Here is a 20,240-nt window from a genome sequence, read left to right on the forward strand (position 1 = left end):
CAGCGAACGAACGCCAGGGACGAGCCCACTCGTCATTGGCCAACGAAAAGGACCGGCAGGTGAAAATCGGGATTGATTGCTGTGAAGATCCAATGGCTCAGACTTGTCGGAAGACAGATCCGACGGCGAACGAGGGCCCAATCGGGGGAGCTCCGTGGAGGCAAGTTGGCTAGCATCCTTATTGATTTAAACAATTTATTAACAGAGGAAGTATAATATATCGTTATTTCTGATTATCTCCTCAATTTTATTGTCGGTAAGAATTACTTGAACCCAAAGCAAACATTGCACTGGTCTCTTCCTTTTTTGAGCTGAACACTGCACTGATCTTAATACAGACCGAGATCAGATCATACGAACTCATCAACCTCCGAAAAGCCTCGGTCCTTCTTCTTCTCCAAAGTTCCACCTAATGCCGCTCCACCACCCGAAGCACCGCCATCACCACAACGAAGACGTCCTCCCCTACCACCGCTCCGACGACGAGGCCAAGCCGCGGCGCCCATACGTCCCCTCCAGCTTCCCCTCCTCACCTGCCTCCGCCGCTCCCCCCCACCGCTTCCTCCTCCTCTTCGCCGTCGTCTGCCTCCTACTCGCCGTGGCCTCCCTCTCCTTCGCCGTGTCCGTTAGCCGCCGCCCTGTGCCACTCCAGTCGCCCCCCGACTCCGTCGCCTTCCGCTGTGGCCGCGCCGAGGACTCCCTACGCTCCTTCCTCGCCTCCTCCGGGAACTACTCAGCCGGCGACAGAGAAAAGGTGCTCGCTGTCGTTGGCGTCCACACTGAGCTCGGATCCGCCGCCCGCCGTGCTGCGCTCCGTGCCACCTGGTTCCCGCCAAACCCTGAAGGCGTCGTAAGGTTCCATATGATTCTCCATTCATCCTACCTGGATCTGGTTAGATGTTTTTTTGCTGTAGTTTGCTGCTAGAGAAGCTTATACCTTCAAGTGGATCTCATAAGACGATGCCTATAGTTGCTTTCACCTGCATTGCTCTACGAAGCTTCGATTAATGCGAGATCTGTTTGAATTTTGAACCACCAATTATCCCCACTCCGTACTATGGCTGTACTAATAATCAGTAAATTGATGTAATTTTTGTGAATGGTTTGTTGCAATCTTATATTTTCTGGTTTGATTGGTAGCACTGCGGCTTGGAATGGGTCTTACCGTCTTACACATCGGCACTGGCTCATTTTTCCCAGTTTGGCTTTGGCAGTTAGGCATATATACCTTTTCTTGCTCACATTATTTGTAGAACTAGTAGTATTTTAAGATTAGTCACATTAAAAATAGCATAAGAATATTTGTAGGGAAATTTCTTCTGTCAATTATTACTAACTTGACCTACATTCCATGTGACCAAATGAGGTGAGACTTGAAAACTCCGATGCAATACCAATCTGCAGTTCCATCATTTGATTTACGTAGCAGAATGTTCATAAGCTATAAGTGGAATTTTGAATTTACGCCTCATATCTGAGCATATCTTTTTTTTAATGTGCACACACATTATGAACTGGAACATATTAGAACTTCCCTGAAATTTATTACAATTGTACATGAAGAGTAAAAAATACCCACCGATTGAAGTAAAATGCAGTCACCAACCTGCAAATGCCACTGATTCTCGAAAGGGAAAAAGCTGGGGCACCAATTATTTGGCCTCATATTCATAATCAGCCCAGCTATCCACTAACTGGTCCTTTACTTTGGACAACCTGTTGAATCCCATATTGCTGTATTCTAAAGCCAGCGGGGACCTGGTTCCTACAAATTGTTTTCCTCTTATCAAGTGAATTCAGATGCAATCGATTGCTTTGTGACCAAGCGATGTAAACATTAAAAAGCAAGGTGACCTGATACAAATTTGTAAAATACACAAGTTAACAAACTTCATTTTCGGCACTTTAAATGTAAAACTGTGTTGGCGTCTTGGTTAGCAGGGTTTATTTGCCATGTTTCTTCTTTGTTATCTGCTTGTGGATAAATATGAGGTTTTATCATGATAAAGAACTTCCATATTTTAGAAAGTGCTTTCATTAAGTGTGGCTATTTGCTTCTCTTGAAACTATACTTGAATTGTTGTATAATTGTATTGACTGACAAGTATTACTAGAAAGGGATGTATACTATTGGTGGACATATAATTGAATATTAGCCGTAACCAGTTCTGATAGGGCTCAGCATGTTTCTTTGTGATGGGGGAGGCCCCCGGATTTGGCCTGATCTTCACGCTAGGAAAGGATAACTTGCTTTGCCTGATGAACCAAATGTCAAGAACACACACCAATGTGATAGCCTTTGACAGTGAACTCAACCAACAAAACAGTTGATGGACATCTCGATTTCCACCGGAAGAGACTCTTCGATTCTTACAAACACAAGGAAATGCAAGAACTAAGGTGGAGGGGATGGTCAAAACCCTAGGATAGGAGAGCAAAGCTCAACTAGTTTCTTCCCAAAACAAGTCTGACTACAAAAAAGGCTGTCTCCTCTTAATTGTACTCTCTACTTCAGCCCTAGCTATTGTGCAAAGTGTTTGGCCCATTATAAAAGCCACTTGGGCAGCTAAAATTTGTTTTGTTTTTTCTGATACCTTGCTGCACACCCAGACCCAGGACATGCCTGGGGGCATGTCTTCCCTGTTCAGCTTCTTTGTTGTCCGTGTTTAGCTTCTCAAACCTAAGGATAGACAAAGTTGATGTATCAAGTAGCATCCAATTCATATGTAGATTAGCGGGAGACTCAAGTAGGAGAAGATTCACCTGTTGCTCGAGTTGTTTGGCACATGCCATCGTCATTGGTCTACTTGAGTTGGGAGGCATGTCATTATGGATGTCCTCAATCATCATTTTGGATGGAGGCATTTCATCTGGGGTGTTCTCATCACTTTGAGAGCACCAATTTTACTATAATAATGTTTCTAGCTTATCTGATATGATCTTTTTATGTAAAATGGTAGTTACTTTAGTTTGAGCATACTGTAACTATTACCTATAGATGGAAACATGTCATCTCTAATTAAGTCCATTCATCGGTTACATGGTTGCAGAGACTTTACTTTCCCCTACTTTTAACGCTTCAGTAGTAAAGAATACATTGAATCATCTTTATGCTCACTGGCCCTCCACCTGTCCTGCAGTTTGGAACATGGATTTGGTTTATCTTTTAGGTTTGTCATTGGAAGGACGAAGGACAAAGAAAAAATGGCAGATCTTCAGAAAGAGGTAGACATGTATCATGACTTTTTGTTTATTGATGCTGATGAGGGTAAGAAGCCCCCAGAGAAGATGTAAGCCCTGTACACTCTGTAATCTTGTATTTCTACCTGTGAACTTGCATCTTGTTAATCTTACCTACTGATTGCTCATGTGATAGGTTAGCATATTTCAAAGCAGCTTATGACATGTTCCACGCAGAATTTTACGTCAAAGCTGATGATACTATCTATCTGCGCCCAGGTAAATTTTGTGATTTACAATGTATCAAAACTGTTGTTTAGATTGTTAGATCTGTTATATGTAATTATGTCACATTTCTGTGCCAGATAGACTTGCTGCTCTCCTTGCAAAGGACCGACTTCATCACCGGACTTATATTGGTTGCATGAAGAAGGGACCGGTTGTCAGTGATCCGAATATGAAATGGTTAGTGGAAATTTGAATTGGTTCTAACTTCGAAATTCATATTTGCATGTATCAATTAGTTTTCCATGTAAGCCATACTGGTATCCATGGCATCTATTGTTATCTCAGCTATGAAGGTTTTGAACTATCTTGTTCAGTGATTATGTTATTATTTCATGACAGGTATGAAAGTTCATATGGATTATTAGGTAATGAGTACTTCATGCATGCATCTGGTTCACTGTATGCTCTTTCTTCAGAAGTGGTGGGAGCTATAGCTACTACAAACAATGATAGGTTAGTTGTTTATCTTTTTCTTTCCCGGCCTGTAGAGTGAAAGCGTATGATAGCTCGCGTCACTCTGAACATAATATACATTACCAAGGAGGCAAGGAGTTAACAGATGTTTCTTGCACATAATCTTACATAGTTGTTTAATGATGAACTCTTTATGTTTCTAACCTAGTTCTAGCGTGTTGCAGTAGATCTAAAATAAACAATGGCACAATACTAAACTACCAAAATGTAAGCTTCCCATGATTATTCACTTGTGTTGCAAGGAGAACTCACAATTTGCACTCAGTCAAACATGTTAAATTTATCAAAACAGGCCTTTTTGCTCTGCTTTATAGATAAAGCAACCACCAAGTCCATACAACAAGCTCAAGTGTGAGAAAAGTAAAAATAAGTTTGTTGGGGCAACAACACAAACATGCTGTAATAAAAAAAGAGGAAAAAAGCCACCAAGTGGCCGATAGATCAGTCGCTATGAGTCGGGGCAAGACGACGAGCTGCCAGTCATTGCGTCCATCATGCTGCCAAGTCGGTCCTGATCCCGCTGCCTAGAGAATGGGTGCCAGTGCTGCAAAAAGCCAAGAATTTGAATTGTCTGTGGCCTGCCGTAAGAAGAACCTCTCAATAACCATCTTGTTACGCATCGTCTAGAGGGTCCAGGTCATTGCTGCGAACGCTAACCAAAAGAGGCGTCTCCTATCTGTCTGGTTGGCGTGTGTTTTCAAGAAACCCTGCCAGGTCAGGGCATCTCAGTTAGGCCCCAGAACCTCACGAACAAAGCACCAAAAGAATCAAGCAGCGAACCAGGTGAAGGAGATGTGGGTCCCAGTCTAGGGACACCACAAAGAGGACATAATCCATCGCCAAGCCCATTCTGCTTGATCACCTCCGTCCCCAATGGGAGGCGATCCCGCAAAAGCTGTCACACGAAGATCTTGATCTTCAGAGGAAGGGGCACTTTCCACAAAGGTGTGGTCCATGCAAGAATTGGTCGCTGGCACAAGGCATGGTATGCTGAGCCAACAGAGAAGAACCCCGAAGGGGTCAGGCACCAAGATATGACGTCCGGATAATCCGGAAGCATCGATGGAAGGCCTGTCCGAAGGCTGGCCCAAGCAACGGTTTCCTTGGGCCCAAATGTGCGACGGAACAAGACGTTCCAAATCCCATTGTGAGCGGCCAAGGACACCAACAACATCGGATCTGCGCAGATAGCAAACAAGGCAGGGAAATGATTGCAGAGTGGAGATCCACCCACCCAAGGGTCCAGCCAGAAGAGGGTCCCATCTCCACTGCCTATGGAGATAGAGAGCCCAAGACGAATCTCATTCTTGATGGACTTAATCGACTTCTAGAACTGAGATTCCTCCCTATGATCAAACGCAAGAAGGGGGAGGTCCTGCAAATACTTTGCTTTAGTGGTTGTTTGGATATCAATGATTATACATGAGATTGTAGAAAACCAGTTTGTGGAGGATTTTTTAGGAAAACCAGTTTTCGTTAGTTTTTTCTGTTACAACAATTATATACTATTCCTTGTTTGGTTGGGAAAAGACGAAGAAACGCAATTATACAGTTCATTCAATGGCATATTGGCATACATCGGCTTCGTCCAGCACTATCTCCCGCCCGCCTATCACTTCCTCTGAGGCATCGTGATGAAGGTCTCAAGTCGTTGCCGGAGAAAGTGCCCATGACGGCCTTGTTTTTGTCACCGGTAGAGGTGCCGGCGGTGGCCTTTTGAACTCATTTAACTGTTGGAATCGACGCACAAGTACACGCCACGGACAAGGTTGATTGATCTTGAACAGAACTAGGAAGTCGGAAGCAAGCAGCTGGGTGTATTCTAGCCGTATACATACGCACATGCACAAGCTGACAGCTTAATCGATTCCGGCGAGATGCATGCATGGAAAACGTGTAACACAGACCAATTCGATCGCACCGAAGATACACATGCACGCGACGTCAATCTCCGCCTCGAGTGTTGCAATTGTGGCCCGGAGCACAGTGGCCTCTTATAGCCGTCGTCGGAGAAGAGGAAGAGGAGCATCTCCGCCATGCGCATCCTGCATGCTCCGGCCGCATCCACCTCGTCGTGGGGACGACGACAATCACGTCCAGCCCCAGCGGCAAGCTCGGTGATGGCCGGGCGCTTCATTGATCTCTTGCCATGCCTGAAGAGGACGTCTGTTTTTCTTCTCCAATGGCCGCCGCAGTAGATAGGAAACGAGTTTATAGAAAAACGTCAATTAGTCGTTTTTCCACGAACTTGGTTTTTAGGCTTATGTAAAACTCAGTTTTATATATCTTAGATTTAGGTAGGCAACCCAAACAAGATTTTAGGCGATTATACCAGAAATCGAATTTAACGAAAACTAGTTTCCTATAATTTTGCTATCCAAACAACCCCTTAATAAGCTGCAGCCACAGCCCCCCATCGTCTCTGAGGATCCTCCAAACCCATCTCAACATAAGGGCCATGTGCATGCGACGGGACACAAGAATACCTAGAACCCCTAGGTCCTTGGGCAAGCAAATATCAGCCCACTTGACCATATGGTATTTCTGACGTCCATCAGTCGCCCGCCAGAAGAAGCGCGATAGATTCTTGCCAAAGGAGCTATGCACCCCTGCAGGCAAAATATATAGCCCCATCATATACATGGGGAGACTAGAAAGGCACGAGTCGATAAGCACGGATTTACTCCCTTTGGAAGTAAATCTACCGCACCATGGCGTAGACCTAGACACAACACGACCCATAAGTGGGTCAAATTCCCAAAGGGGGACCCTCGAATCAGATAGCGGCATCCTCAAGTACGCAATGGGGAAAGAGGACAACTTTCAATTAAGGTTGTCCGCAATCTGCTGCTGATCGTCACAGAGTACCCTAATACCACAACCTCACTCTTATCGAAATTGATCTGAAGTCCCGACATGGCCTCAAAGCAGAGGATAGGAACTTGAGGTTAATGATATCAATTTCCGACCCTCAACCATGATCATGGTGTCATCCGCATATTGGAGGTGAGTAACACCACCTCCATGGATAATATTCCCAACCACACTGGAGATGTGGCCGGCCATCCTAGCCTTATCCAGGATGGCCACAAGGGCGTCAACTGCCAGGTTGAAGAGGAGAGGGGAGATAGGATCCCCCTGCCTCACCCCATTAGAAGACCTAAAGTAGGGGCCAACCTGCCCATTAATATTAATTGCGGTGCTACCGCTCTGATCAACTGCATGATCCAGGAACACCAACGGCCATCGAGCCCATTTGCTCAAGAACTAAGCGAAGGAAAGACCAGTCAAGGCGGTCATATGCCTTTTGGAAGTCCAACTTAAGGAATACGCCTTTCTGGCACTGTACCTTCACCTCATGAATGATTTCATGAAGAGTTAGAATTCCACCATGAATACGACGCCACTTCAGAAAGGCAGACTGGCAGGGGTGAGAGAGGCGTTCCACCAGCAGGGCAAACTGCGTCGCACACACCTTAGAGACAATCCGCTGTAGCACATTAATCACTGTAATTAGCCTGAAGTTTTGGATATCTGTTGCCCCAACTATTTTGGGGATTACGGTAATGACACCGAAGTTCAGGCGGGACTTGTCTGATCTCCCAGTATAGAATTCATGGAACATCGGCATAATCACCGGCTGAAGCTGCACCCATAACTTTTGGAAGGAAGCAACCGGCAGGCCGTCCGGCCTGGGCGCTGAACTAGCCTTCATCTGCGCAATCGCCCGACCAACCTCCTCAGGCGAGAATAGGAGGGTAAGTTTCACACTCTCAACAGGATAGACCCTGACCTCAATTGGCCAACAGTCTTCCGCCAAAACCCCAGAACGGCCTTATAAAATCAACCATATGAAGTCCATCATGCACAAAATACAGTTGGTTATAGCTAGCATTATGTTTGGCGACGTACTCATCATACACAAATAATTGCCCCTAATTCTTAAAACTGCATACCAGTTTGAATGTGATCAGCAAGCTGCAGATAATCATATCATAGATTGTACGCATGCACATGTGCTCAGATAACTCCATTTTGCACAGAAGGTTCTCCAAATCGCATGCGTACCATCATTAATGATCTGGTAAGGTGGTGGCGAGGAACCTACCAAGTACCAACACAGCCAACCTACGTCCTCTGTTCCAAAATATATGATACTTTAGATATGGATAGTCTCCAAAATATAACTTCCATTGTTGCTTTTTATATGGATATGTCGGTAAATAATTTGAAATAATTTTTCATGACAAATCTAATGGCATAATTTGTACATTAAAAAAATATGAGTAGTTTCTTTGTTAATTAGTTGTCAGTGATACGAGAAGTTCGGCCTCACGCTTTCTGTTTTAGTACTTCACAATGAGAAAACAGGTAAGATAATTTATGCATGGAGAAGCAGTAACTCCCAGTGATAACCTTTATACTTGCTAATGTGATTGTATCGATTTATTAACCATGGTGGCAAGTAGATTATTAATCTTACCATCTGGTATTGTACGTTAAGAGCCAACTGAAGGACATAAGCATGACCCGTTTTACACTTGGCATAAGCTTAACCTTGTTGATCCTCTACTGGTATGTTAATGCCAATAATCAATACTAAATTATGGTTTTGATTTCCAATGAAGCATTCAAGGCTTCAAGCCAACAATGCAAGTTTTTTTTAATGAAGCCTATTGCGCAAGTTAGTTCTGTTGTGGCGAGTAGATCTGAAAAAAGAAAATCATGAACATAAGAGAGATATTTAAGGTGGGACCCTTCCAGGGGAAAACCAAGGGGTGCACAGAGGCAAGGTAATTAACACTATGGTAGGAGTTGCAATTTGCAAGCAGGGAATTGTGAACGGCACATCCACCATTTCGGGTAGATGTGGCGTGCTGCTAAAAAGAGTATATACATAAGGGTGGAAAATGGCTCCTAGTGGTCGGAGAACTGTCAGCCTACACTCCAAGTCTCCGGCATGCCATTCTACCATCAGAACCTAGAAAAAAACGATACATAGCGAGCATGGAGGGCACGGTTAGTTTGTTTGGGGAGGCCGTCCAATTTTTTCTTGTACTTTTATGTTCAGAAGCAAAAATACAAACAAAACAACGTTTGAACTGAGCATCCAGTAATGGAATGTTTCGACTATCTCTCATGTAGATCTTCAAAGCTAGACCCTGTTTTGATATGCTTTGGTGAAAATATATTCATATTTCTAGTGATCTTTCTTTTGAGTCAGGGGCGTCATGATTGTGCGCCAAAGGTGCTATGAGCTGGTGCAACCGATGGCGGTTGCTATGCTGAATGTTGCCTTCGACGAATGTGCATTTCAACCTATGTCCCCCTTTCATTATCTATATAAAAGTAGAAATCGTGACTGTGTGTTATCCGGTAGCACGCTATACTCCGAATGTTGCTTTCAAGTAAAAGACCTAAAAAAAAAATCCAGCTATACAGCAGTTAAACCGCAGAGACAAAAACCAAGAAAAACCGTAGGTAAGACGAGGGGTTGCCCTTCACATGACACGTGTCATGTGGGAATGCCTGATCGCTTCTCAGATGTCACCCTCCCCCTAGTTGCTCCCTTAGTTGAATACATCTTCTTGATCGGCTGTTGTCTTTTTCCCACGCTGTTATGTTTTAAATGTTTACATAGTCGTTAATTTACTATATGCATTTCCCAGTTTAAGGATGTTTGATTATGAGGATGTTACTATTGGCTCATGGATGCTTGCCATGAATGTAAATCATGAAGACAACCGTGCAATGTGTGATTCCACATGCACTCCCAGCTCCATTGCTGTATGGGACAGCAAGACATGTTCAGGTATGTCCTTGGTGAACTACTTGTCTAAAATATTAGTCATAACGTATGGAGGAGAGAATGACCATACTGCTAATTATGCTACCATCTCGCATTACATATGTAATTGTACCTAGATGTATTATTTATTCAGTTTCAATATAATGCTCTTCATATCTCAAGTCTATCAGTATAGATTAAGGTCTTATTGTACAATGCAAAATGTCTTTGATTGACCCACCACATGCCTTCTTTTGTGGCTCGAGTCCATTCTTGACACGCCAACACATGGTTAAAGCAGTCCTTATTTATTTGCAGGCTCTTGTGACCCCATTGAGAAAATAAAGGAGCTGCACAACACAACTTTGTGCTCAAAAAGCCCAACATTACCGCCTGAACTGGAGGAGGAAGAGTAGAATATAATACTGATACATTATTGACCCATGAATGGGCTATTGTGTGGATGCTAATGTCTCCCTTATGGGGAAATTGGATTCATTATCGCCTGGAGTTATATTGTTGTATGTATCACCGATCTTGTTTGGACGACAATCTTTTTATATTCTCTTACTGCCGGAGGATAAGCGCAGAAGATACCACAAGAGCAGCGGGGTATTTGGGTGCATACCACCAATTGATCTGTGCAAACAACATCCGCGTTAGGTTCAGGTATATTCACAAGTGGGGATACTTATTTATAGTTGATGTTCACCGATGTACATACACCACTGATATGTTGCTATGTCCTGTTGGTTGGGCACCTGACAGTATGATCAGGGTTATTTATAGTTGGTGCCATCTGATTCCAGTTGTCTGGCCCCAGTTTTGTGATGGTTGTAATTATGCTCCTTGCTTAGGTACTTAAGGTACCTGACAGCATTGAGCCATTTCTGGATGGAGCTAGTTTTTGGTTTACTTATAGATGTTGTGCTTAATACTGTACTCTTGATTGTCATAGTGCTATTCCATTTGGACGACAATGATAACGTGTTTGTGTTTTGGTGAGGCTCAAGTTTCTTGAGGAAAAACTCATTGCTAGGTGTTGTATGTTGATACCACTGTGCAGTAAGAATAGCTTTGCATATTGACTGTTGGATGAACATGATCCAATGGTGGCAAATCCGAGCATTCCTGGCCGTAGGATATCCTCTTGGCTACACTGGATTATTTCCATGTGTGCTACTTAGAAGTTTCTGTGCTTGGGCTCAAGTACAATGCACAATATGCACAAACCTAAAAACAATACCATACCACTATACAATATAAGAATATCTTAGAATATTTACAGTTGGATAAACCCAATCCAACTGTAGAGAGGCGGTGAATCCGAGTAGTACTTGAATATTGACTACATTGGATTATTCCAAGGTGTTGAGCATATGGTTTGCATGTATATTGTATATCCTGGCCTACCTCCTAGCCTTTGTATAGTAGAGGTTGAGGTCCACATTGTACACCATATATATGTGCATATGCACCCTATCAATACTATCCTACCTCCTAGCCTTTGTATAGTAGAGGTTGAGGTCCACATTGTACACCATATATATGTGCATATGCATCCTATCAATACTATCATGAGTTGCATTGCCAAACCTCTCCTCTACATGGTATCATACCTCTCGATCCTACACTAACCCTAAGCCACCGCTACCGCGATCTCCATCGCCGCCGCCGCCCCGTGTCTCTTTCGCTTCCTACCGATCTTCCTCTCACCCTGCCGCGCCGCGCTGCACCTCTCCCTCCCGCAGTCGCGCCGCCCCTACTTCTCTGTCCCGCAGCCGCACCGCATCTACGCCACCGCACCCCCATGGACTCCTCGGGACCCGCCACCACCAACAGCTCCAACCCCTTCACCGGCCCTGCACCCTTCACCACCGCTATCCACGATCTCAACATCGAGGCCCGCATTTCCGTTCGCCTCAACAGCTCCAGCTCCTTGTACTACGCGTGGACGACCTACTTCAGCCTTGTCTTCCACGAGTACTACCTCACCGAGCACATCGATGGCTCCATCGACGGCGAGTACATGAAGGGCGACCCAGAGTGGTCCGCCATCGAGGCCACTCTCATTCGATGGTTCTACCAAACCGTCTCGAAGGACATCTTCCACACAGTCGTCGCCGAGGACGATGATGCTTGCGCCATGTGGAACAAGATCAACGCGCTCTTCACCGACAACAAACTTCAGCGCCTTGTTTTCTTGCAGCAAGAGTTCTTCGGTTGCCATCAGCAAGAGTTCTTATGTTACCCCACAATTTGGTGGCCCCATTCTTGCACTGCTAACAAATAACGGAAAAGAGTTTGATAATGTCACCGTTCGAGACCTTCTTGCTTCTCACGACACCATCTTCTGCCTATCCTGCTCCTACACATCCCACCAGAACGGTCGTGCGAGCGCATTCTTCGCACTCTTAAAGACTATGTTCATATGTTACTCTTCCACTCTAACGTACCCCCATGTTTTGGCCTGATGCTCTCGCCACCGCCACCCTCCGACTTAACATCTGCCCGTGTCATCCTCGTTGGAACTACGCCCCTCACCACCTTCTCTTTGGTGCGCCTTGATGACCCACAAGTATAGGGGATCTATCGTAGTCCTTTCGATAAGTACGAGTGTCGAACCCAACGAGGAGCAGAAGGAAATGACAAGCGGTTTTCGGCAAGCTATTCTCTGCAAGCACTGAAATTATCGGTAACAAATAGTTGTGTGATAAGATAATTCGTAACGGGTAACAAGTAACAAAAGTAAACAAGGTGCAACAAGGTGGCCCAATCCTTTTTGTAGCAAAGGACAAGCCTTTATGAACTCTTATACAAAGCAAGGCGCTCCCGAGGACACATGGGAATTATTGTCAAGCTAGTTTGCATCATGCTCATATGGTTCACATTCGTTACTTTGATAATTTGATATGTGGGTGGACCGGTGCTTGGGTGCTGCCCTTCCTTGGACAAGCCTCCCAATTATGATTAACCCCTCTCGCAAACATCCGCAACTACGAAAGAAGTATTAAGGTAAACCTAACTATAGCATGAAACATATGGATCCAAATCAGCCCCTTACGAAGCAACACATAAACTAGGGTTTAAGCTTCTGTCACTCTAGCAACCCATCATCTACTTATTACTTCCCAATGCCTTCCCCTAGGCCCAAATCATGGTGAAGTGTCATGTAGTCGAAGTTCACATAACACCACTAGAGGAGAGACAACATACATCTCATCAAAAATATCGAACAAATACCAAATTCACATGATTACTTATAACAAGACTTCTCCCATGTCCTCAGGAACAAACGTAACTACTCACAAAGCATATTCATGTTCATAATCAGAGGAGTATTAATTATCATTAAGGATCTGAAAATATAATCTTCCACCGGATAAACCAACTAGCATCAACTACGAAGAGTAATCAACACTACTAGCAACCCACAAGTACCAATCTGAGGTTTTGAGACAAAGATCGGATACAAGAGATGAACTAGGGTTTGAGAGGAGATGGTGCTAGTGAAGATGTTGATGGAGATTGACCCCTCTCGATGAGAGGATCGATGGTGATACGATGGCGGTGATTTCCCCTCCCCGAGGGATGTTTCCCTGGCAGAACAGCTCTATCGGATCCCTAGATTGGTCCTGCTAGGTTCCGCCTCGAGATGGCGGTGCTTTGTCCCGAAAGCTTCTCTCCTATTTTTTCCAGGGCAAAAGACACCATATATCAGAAGATGGGCATCAGGGGCCTGCCAGGGGGCCCACAAGATAGGGGGGCGTGCCCAGGGGGGGTAGAGCGCGCCCTCCACCCTTGTGGCTGGCTGGTAGCCCCCCCCTTGGTGCTTTCTTTGCCCAATATTTTTTATTTATTAAAAAACCAATCTCCATGAAGTTTTAGGACTTTTGGAGTTGTGCAGAATAGGTCTCTAATATTTGCTCCTTTTCTAGTCCAGAATTCCAGCTGCCGGCATTCTCCCTCTTCATGTAAACCTTATAAAATAAGAGAGAAAAGGTATAAGTATTGCAATATAATGTGTAATAACATCCCATCAACGAATGTATCGATCAACAACATATGAACCCAAGTCGTAGCAAGCTACAAGGACTTAAAGGAACAACGTGTGACATTTCCCCGAAGGGACAAACACAGGAACAAAGAAGGACACATACCGGCCAGCTTAAGTGTTCTGGAGCAGTAGTAGGCTACCATGGCTCAGTGGAAGCACTAGGAGACATTTCCCGGTAAGAGAGGCTACCAAGAATAAACAATTGGGTTGTTGGACCCCGCACATACCAAGCATTTCAAATCGTACACACAATATGCTCGATATGTGCAAATACAACATGGCATCACAACAAAACTCTACAAGTCGAAGTATTTATTCATTAGGCTTTGATGAGTCAAGTATTACAAACATGGCATGACCCAACATTCAGAGCATATAAACAACGAAGCATAACATGTTTGAGTACAGACAACTATAAATGAAAAAGCGCTGATGAGCCTGACTATCTACAAGACCCTCCAAAGGTACAAGATCGTAGTTGAGGTAACAAGCTAAATGTCGAAGTCCACGTAGAACTACTAGTGAGACTGAAGTCTCTCTGCAAAACATAAAATAGGAAACGTGAGTACAAATGTACCCAACAAGACTTACATCAGAACTAACTACATAGGCATCAGTATCAACAAAGGGATGGTGGAGTTTAACTGCAGCAAGCCAGCTTTGACTCAGTGGCTAACCTGAACTAAGACCACAAGCAACTCTTTTGAGGTGGCGCACACGTCATGTATCTCGGCAACCTTCAAGCGGAAGCCTGGCAAGGGTGTCAGCCACGACCTGACTAACCACACAAGTCCCTAGTCCAGGTTTATCGCCTATTCAGGTTCCATCCGCAGGGAGTCCGGCCGAGGTTTCCACATACAGCCCCGAACGATGTGTGCAGGGTTTCCGAGGCACCAAACGGGCGTCCCGGTACACCATGCCACGTGCCTACCGCATCACAACCCACCCCTCGGACAATGCTGTGCACGACCTCCTGCATACTACAAACACCAGAAACTACTTGCAACTCCCGGACAGAGGACAGTGGCGGTTAGTAAGTCGAGAGGGTCCATTGGTTTCAGGCCCAACGAGTGGTAGTAGCTATTCATTGATCACAAACACAGAACTCAGTTCCTAAGGACGGTTTCAATGAGACAACCCACCATGTACTCCTACATGGCCTCTCACTGCTACATTTACCAAATCGTGTTCACACACTTAACTCACACAGTAGGACATGCTCATCACCATTCTAATTCATTCCCGATGAATCAGACCTGACTCAACTCTAAGCAGTAGCAGGCATGACAAACAAGCATGAATGAGTAGGCACATCAGGGCTCAAATAACTCCTACTCATGCTAGTGGGTTTCATCTATTTACTGTGGCAATGACAGGTCATGTATAGGAAAAAAGGGGTTCAACTACCGCAACATGTAACAGATGAATCATTGTTGGCCTATGCAGTAAAAGAGAGTAGGAGTGAGAGAGTGGGATTGTATCAGAATGAACAAGGGGGGTTTGCTTGTCTGGCACTTCTGAAGATAGTGTAGCTCTTCATCGGTGTCATCGAACTCATCGTTAGAACCACGTCTACTGAGAGGGGACAAATATAGGCAAACAAGGAAGAACACAATCAATGCACTGCAACAATTATGATGCATGATAATGACATGCCAATATGCTGTGATTTGAGCTAATGCAACTAAAACCAGAAGGGTTTGAGCTATTTTGAACCCAAGGTTCAAGTTCAAGATCAAACTATGAACTTATAAAGTGCATTATCATGTTTTGATCTAAACAGCAAGGGTAAGTTGCTTTATCATGCATGAAACTAGTACAAGTGGATAGATTGGATTTTTCTGATCATTTTTCATATATAAATTATTTCATTTGGAGTTATAAATTATTTTCTATGAATTTTAGAAGTTTTAAGAAATTTCTGAAATAAATAAATCGTTTAAGATTTATTTGAACTCCAGAAAGGAGTTACTGCGTCAGCATGACGTCAGCAAGTCAAGAGGCAGCGTCCAGGTCAAACCTGACCAGTGGGACCCACTGGTTAGTGACCCAGTGTCAGTTAGTGACACAGACAGGTGGGTCCGGTCAACGTCCATGTCAACGGGGTCAACGCCGATGCGTGAGGCCACTATGATTAACTTAAACTAAATAGGAGTTAAACTGTGGTTAGTTAGGGGCATGGGGCCCATATGTAAGTGGCTGTGGTGTTGGTTAGCAGGGTTATTAGCCGCTAATGACGTGCCACGTCATCACCACCGGCGTGTAAACGCCGACGACCAAATCCGCGGTGGAGGGCGTCGGATTTTTGCTACGGGCCCGGCTTGAAGAGCCGCTTGCACCTACGTACTTTGGGGAGTGACACACATCCGATGGAGCAAACAACGGAGGTTGGGGTGGACGGAGTTGAGCATGGCGTCGAGTGATGCGGTGGCCAGAGTTTGGCCTGGCGCGGGCGAGGCGCTACGCTTGGCTGACGAGCGAGCTAAGCGGCAAGGCGGACCGCTGGGAGTGCACTGAGTGCGGTGATGCGCTCGGTTTGGATGGAGGCAAACCAAAACGATGACGGCAACATGTCCTTTGCCGGCGAGGTCTCGATCTCGATGGAAACAAGGGCTACGCTGAGCTATTGAGCATGGGAGCAGGGGGGATTGGTAGAGGAGCTCATGGCGAGTCAGACGAGGGTCTCAGCGAGCTCGGGGAAGGCCTGGGGTTGTCGGGCCGGCGGATGCGATCTCCGGCGACCAAAGAGGAAGAAGGCATCGGGGGCGGCGCTTCTAGGCTCTTCCGGTCATGTGGCTCAGCGGAGAGGACTAAGGCGACGAGGCGAAGCTTCTGGAGTGCTCAAGGGGACGAGGGAGACGCGATGGCCGTGGTGGTGCTAGTCGGCGGCGGCGGGCACGTTCGATGAGGTGGGGAACGGCGAGGGAGAGAGCCAGAGAATGGGGAGAGCTCAAGGGAGAGGTCGAGTGGGTTCGTGGCCGTCTCCGTGGCACTAGGGGAAGACCCCAAAGGCATGAGGCAGGCAGGGAGGAGCTGGCGCGGCTCGCGTGCGCGCCAGGCACGCAACTGCTTCTCCTCCTGGCAAGAGGAAGAAGACAGTGCTGCCCCTGGTGGGCCGAGCTGGCTTTGCCTAGCTAGGCTGCTACAGTGCTGGGCTGGCTGGGGCGCCAGGTAAGTTTTCTCTTTTCCTATTCTTTCTGTTTTCTTTTATTCTGTAACTTTAGGGCTTTATTAAAAAATACCTGTGCACCTTCAAAAATCATGAGACTGGTTGTGGCCACTGTTTGGATTATTTCCAACAGCAAACATTTCAGTTCATGAATATTTGGACATTTAAAATATAATACAAAATTTAAATGCCAAATGCAAATAAGGTATGATTTAATTCAGTGACCCAATGTTGTCCTACAAAAATGTGAACCATTTTTGACAGAGGTTCTAGACCAAGGCAAAGATGATGAACATTTTTGAAGGGCATTTCAGGTTCATTGAAAAAGTATTTTAGTAACCCTAGTTGGATTAAGTGGTGCTGGGAGTTTCTGTCATACCCATTTCATGTTTCTGAGAAATTTAAACATGATGCAAACACTCTAATGCATGCACTGAGTAGGGTTGTGAAAACTCACCCCCACTAAACAAGAATCTCGTCTCGAGATTCAAGACGTGAGGTAAGAAGACAGAGGGGACACAAAGATGACACAATCTTCACGATCCAGGTTGCACCTCATAAAACATTGATTCGATCATCATATTTTACTCGACGTCTTGCTCTGAGAACTCCATCAAATATGACAATGAGGAGAAAGGGAAACTCTAGAAGAATCGATCTTCTTGAAGATCGATCAACACTCAAGATCAACTCATGGAGTGAGACGTAGGAACATCTCTTCAGTTGAGACGCTAAACATACATCTAGAGGGATGGAGTGAAACAGATGATGAAGGTTCACTTGGTAGGCAACAATTCTCCGCTTGGATAGGATGGTGCACTACTTTCGGAGCAGCGAGGAGATAAATTGCCGTGAGTCCATAACGGGGCACCTTCGAGGAGGTGACTCGTGGAATTAATCACTTAAGTGGCAGAAAAAATTACTTTTTATTCAGAGATCATTGAAATTCTTTATACCATCCTAAAGCAAATCACAATCGATCATTTGAAGGAGTCCGAAAGAATGACATACTCGGACTAGGATGGATGATGTAGACTACCTTGTTGAAGACAACACAATGGATGATTTTTGCTTATCATCGGAGATGGATGGGACCCATGGTAGGATGGCACAATGGCGGTGCAAGGTGGGAACAAAGTGCAAGTGTTGGGAATGATTCTAGTAACTGGGGAAAACTCAACAGGCGAGAGTGATTCCATTGTTTGAATGGTTACAACATAATCGAAGAAACTGAGAGCAATTCCCAATTAATGCTGACGATAAAATCTAGTGCTTGCGCGTGCTCTCAAGAACTTGAGCATTTCCATATTCATCAAGTTTTTACCAAAATCCCAAGGATCCTGGCAACACAACATACCACCATGATGAATAGTGATGGACGATGCAGATGCAAAGGAAGATAACATCTTCTCAGATTTCACCTTAGCGAGGCGAAGAAACAAAATCTGGATGATCGACCGAGAGACATTTAGAACTCCGCTTCTAATGTTCTCCTTGATGTGCTAGCGTACACCATTTATAAATATGGTTTGGAATCTAGAACATCAAGTAAAAGGTCGGACTTTGGGAGCACAAGAATCCATAAGGAACAACTACTGGAATAAATCCTACCAAATCCTTATGGGGAGGTGGCCAACTTCCTCAATCAAGATACTACAATAATAGGTCTTCCAGCTGGGTGTGTTGGCCACATCATCCACTTTACCGGGTTACAGAGAAACCAATATTATAGTTCTTGGGAAACGTTCCAACCATCATATCTGCCTGAGATTCAGATCTGGTTGGTGTCAGAATATTCCAGACTCGTCAAATCTAGAAAGAGAAATGAAAGTTTGCAACACAAATCAACGAGATGGCATTACGAGATTGTCGGGAAATGGACTATGGTAGTAAGCTCCCAAAACATGAGCGGGTTCTGCTACACACCTGTGAACATGCTGTCCTAGACAAGCATGACCATGTAGTAGTCTCATAAAAAAACACTACCAAGTTCAGGTGGGGAACCATCAACAAGGATATCGAAGTCCTTGCATAAGTCTTGCTCTTAAGAAGAGACTTCTTCACCTTGAACAAATCAATCAGGGGCTTGGTGTGCTAGGGATACGTATAGAATGAATATGATCACTCTATCAGACCATAGAATACTTCACACATACATGACTGACTTGGGATGATTCCAGAGGAAACAAAAACAATCTTTCTCGAACTCACCGCGTCAACTTGCACCAAATGCACGTGAATCACAGGAAGTCACTTCTTTCATTCAACATATGCTTCATGAACGGGACCTGAAGATAATGCTTATAGAAGTTTCCAATATGTGGCACCCCAACTCAGAGCGACCGGTTTACCTTGCATTGCCAACCCAGATATCATGTCGTCTGGCAACACACAACATCTTAGTACAGAAATCACCGCTTTATTGAAACTAGGGGAAGCATAGTGTTATATTACACCAAGTAGCGAGGCCAAGCGACACACTCGGTGCGGCTGAACAGTATGTACATTATTTAGTGAACATAAAGGGGGCCTCGAGCACGACATCTACACGGAAGCGGAATAACCATGTAGCGGGACTCCATAGCACAGGGACACCGATGTGGACGCGGTCTAGACACCGCAGCACTCCGATCCAGTTAGACTTTCCTGAAATCTGGCATAACACGCCATGTCAGTACATTGAATGTACTTGCAAGCTCACAACAGACAAAACCAAAATGACAAACTATATCATGACATTTCAGCAAGTTAAATGCAAGTATCAAAATGCTACTCATGCAGTGACCAAACTTGTGCATCGAGTCACTCGGGCTCTCTTACCAACAAGTTGACTCGCAACCAAACAGTGATCACGACAGACCACGAACGGAATCACACTTGGTTCAACAGGTTACCTCGTAACCAAACAGTTGTCACTCCTGGATCATAAGTAATACCAACACAGTCAGTCTCGCTGACATCATCATAACTCAACAGTGCATGCAAATAACTTAGCATGCAAGATTATTTATTGAAGTTGATCCATGGTGTGACTTACTTATGAACTGGGCCCTTATCCGCGGGCGTGGCTATCGATAGATTAATACACTCTGCAGAGGTAGCACATTTTACCCACACCATGGAACCCATGGCCTCGCATTCCCATTCGGGTGGACAAACGGCATTCCGACAGAACCCTCCCATTGCCATGACATTCTTATGGCCACTCCGACCAACTCCCCTCCAGGACCAGTCCTGGGTGACTGAACCTACCAAAGGCAAAACTACCACCATCGTGGCAAATA

The 20,240-nt window shown here is 45.0% G+C and overlaps 1 protein-coding gene across 1 annotated transcript; it reads left to right on the plus strand.

The window, feature by feature from the left end:
* The first annotated feature begins 337 nt into the window (after nt 1–337).
* Nucleotides 338–10,665, plus strand: LOC119329321 (probable beta-1,3-galactosyltransferase 12). The gene is made up of 7 exons (XM_037602336.1): nt 338–855; nt 3,141–3,290; nt 3,377–3,459; nt 3,546–3,645; nt 3,808–3,921; nt 9,612–9,754; nt 10,049–10,665. Exons 1-7 carry the CDS (start codon nt 413–415, stop codon nt 10,144–10,146), a joined length of 1,131 nt encoding a protein of 376 aa, XP_037458233.1. The 5' UTR covers nt 338–412; the 3' UTR covers nt 10,147–10,665.
* Nucleotides 10,666–20,240: the final 9,575 nt, after the last annotated feature.

Source organism: Triticum dicoccoides, chromosome 1B (assembly GCF_002162155.2).
Source record: "Triticum dicoccoides isolate Atlit2015 ecotype Zavitan chromosome 1B, WEW_v2.0, whole genome shotgun sequence".
NCBI lineage: Eukaryota > Viridiplantae > Streptophyta > Magnoliopsida > Poales > Poaceae > Triticum > Triticum dicoccoides.

Coding starts and splice junctions, on each gene's coding strand:
- LOC119329321 (XM_037602336.1), top strand. CDS start 413: ATGCCGCTCCACCACCCGAAGCACCGCCATCACCACAACGAAGACGTC. Junction 3,460..3,545: donor TACTATCTATCTGCGCCCAG/GTAAATTTTGTG, acceptor TTTCTGTGCCAG/ATAGACTTGCTGCTCTCCTT. Junction 3,646..3,807: donor AGTGATCCGAATATGAAATG/GTTAGTGGAAAT, acceptor ATTTCATGACAG/GTATGAAAGTTCATATGGAT.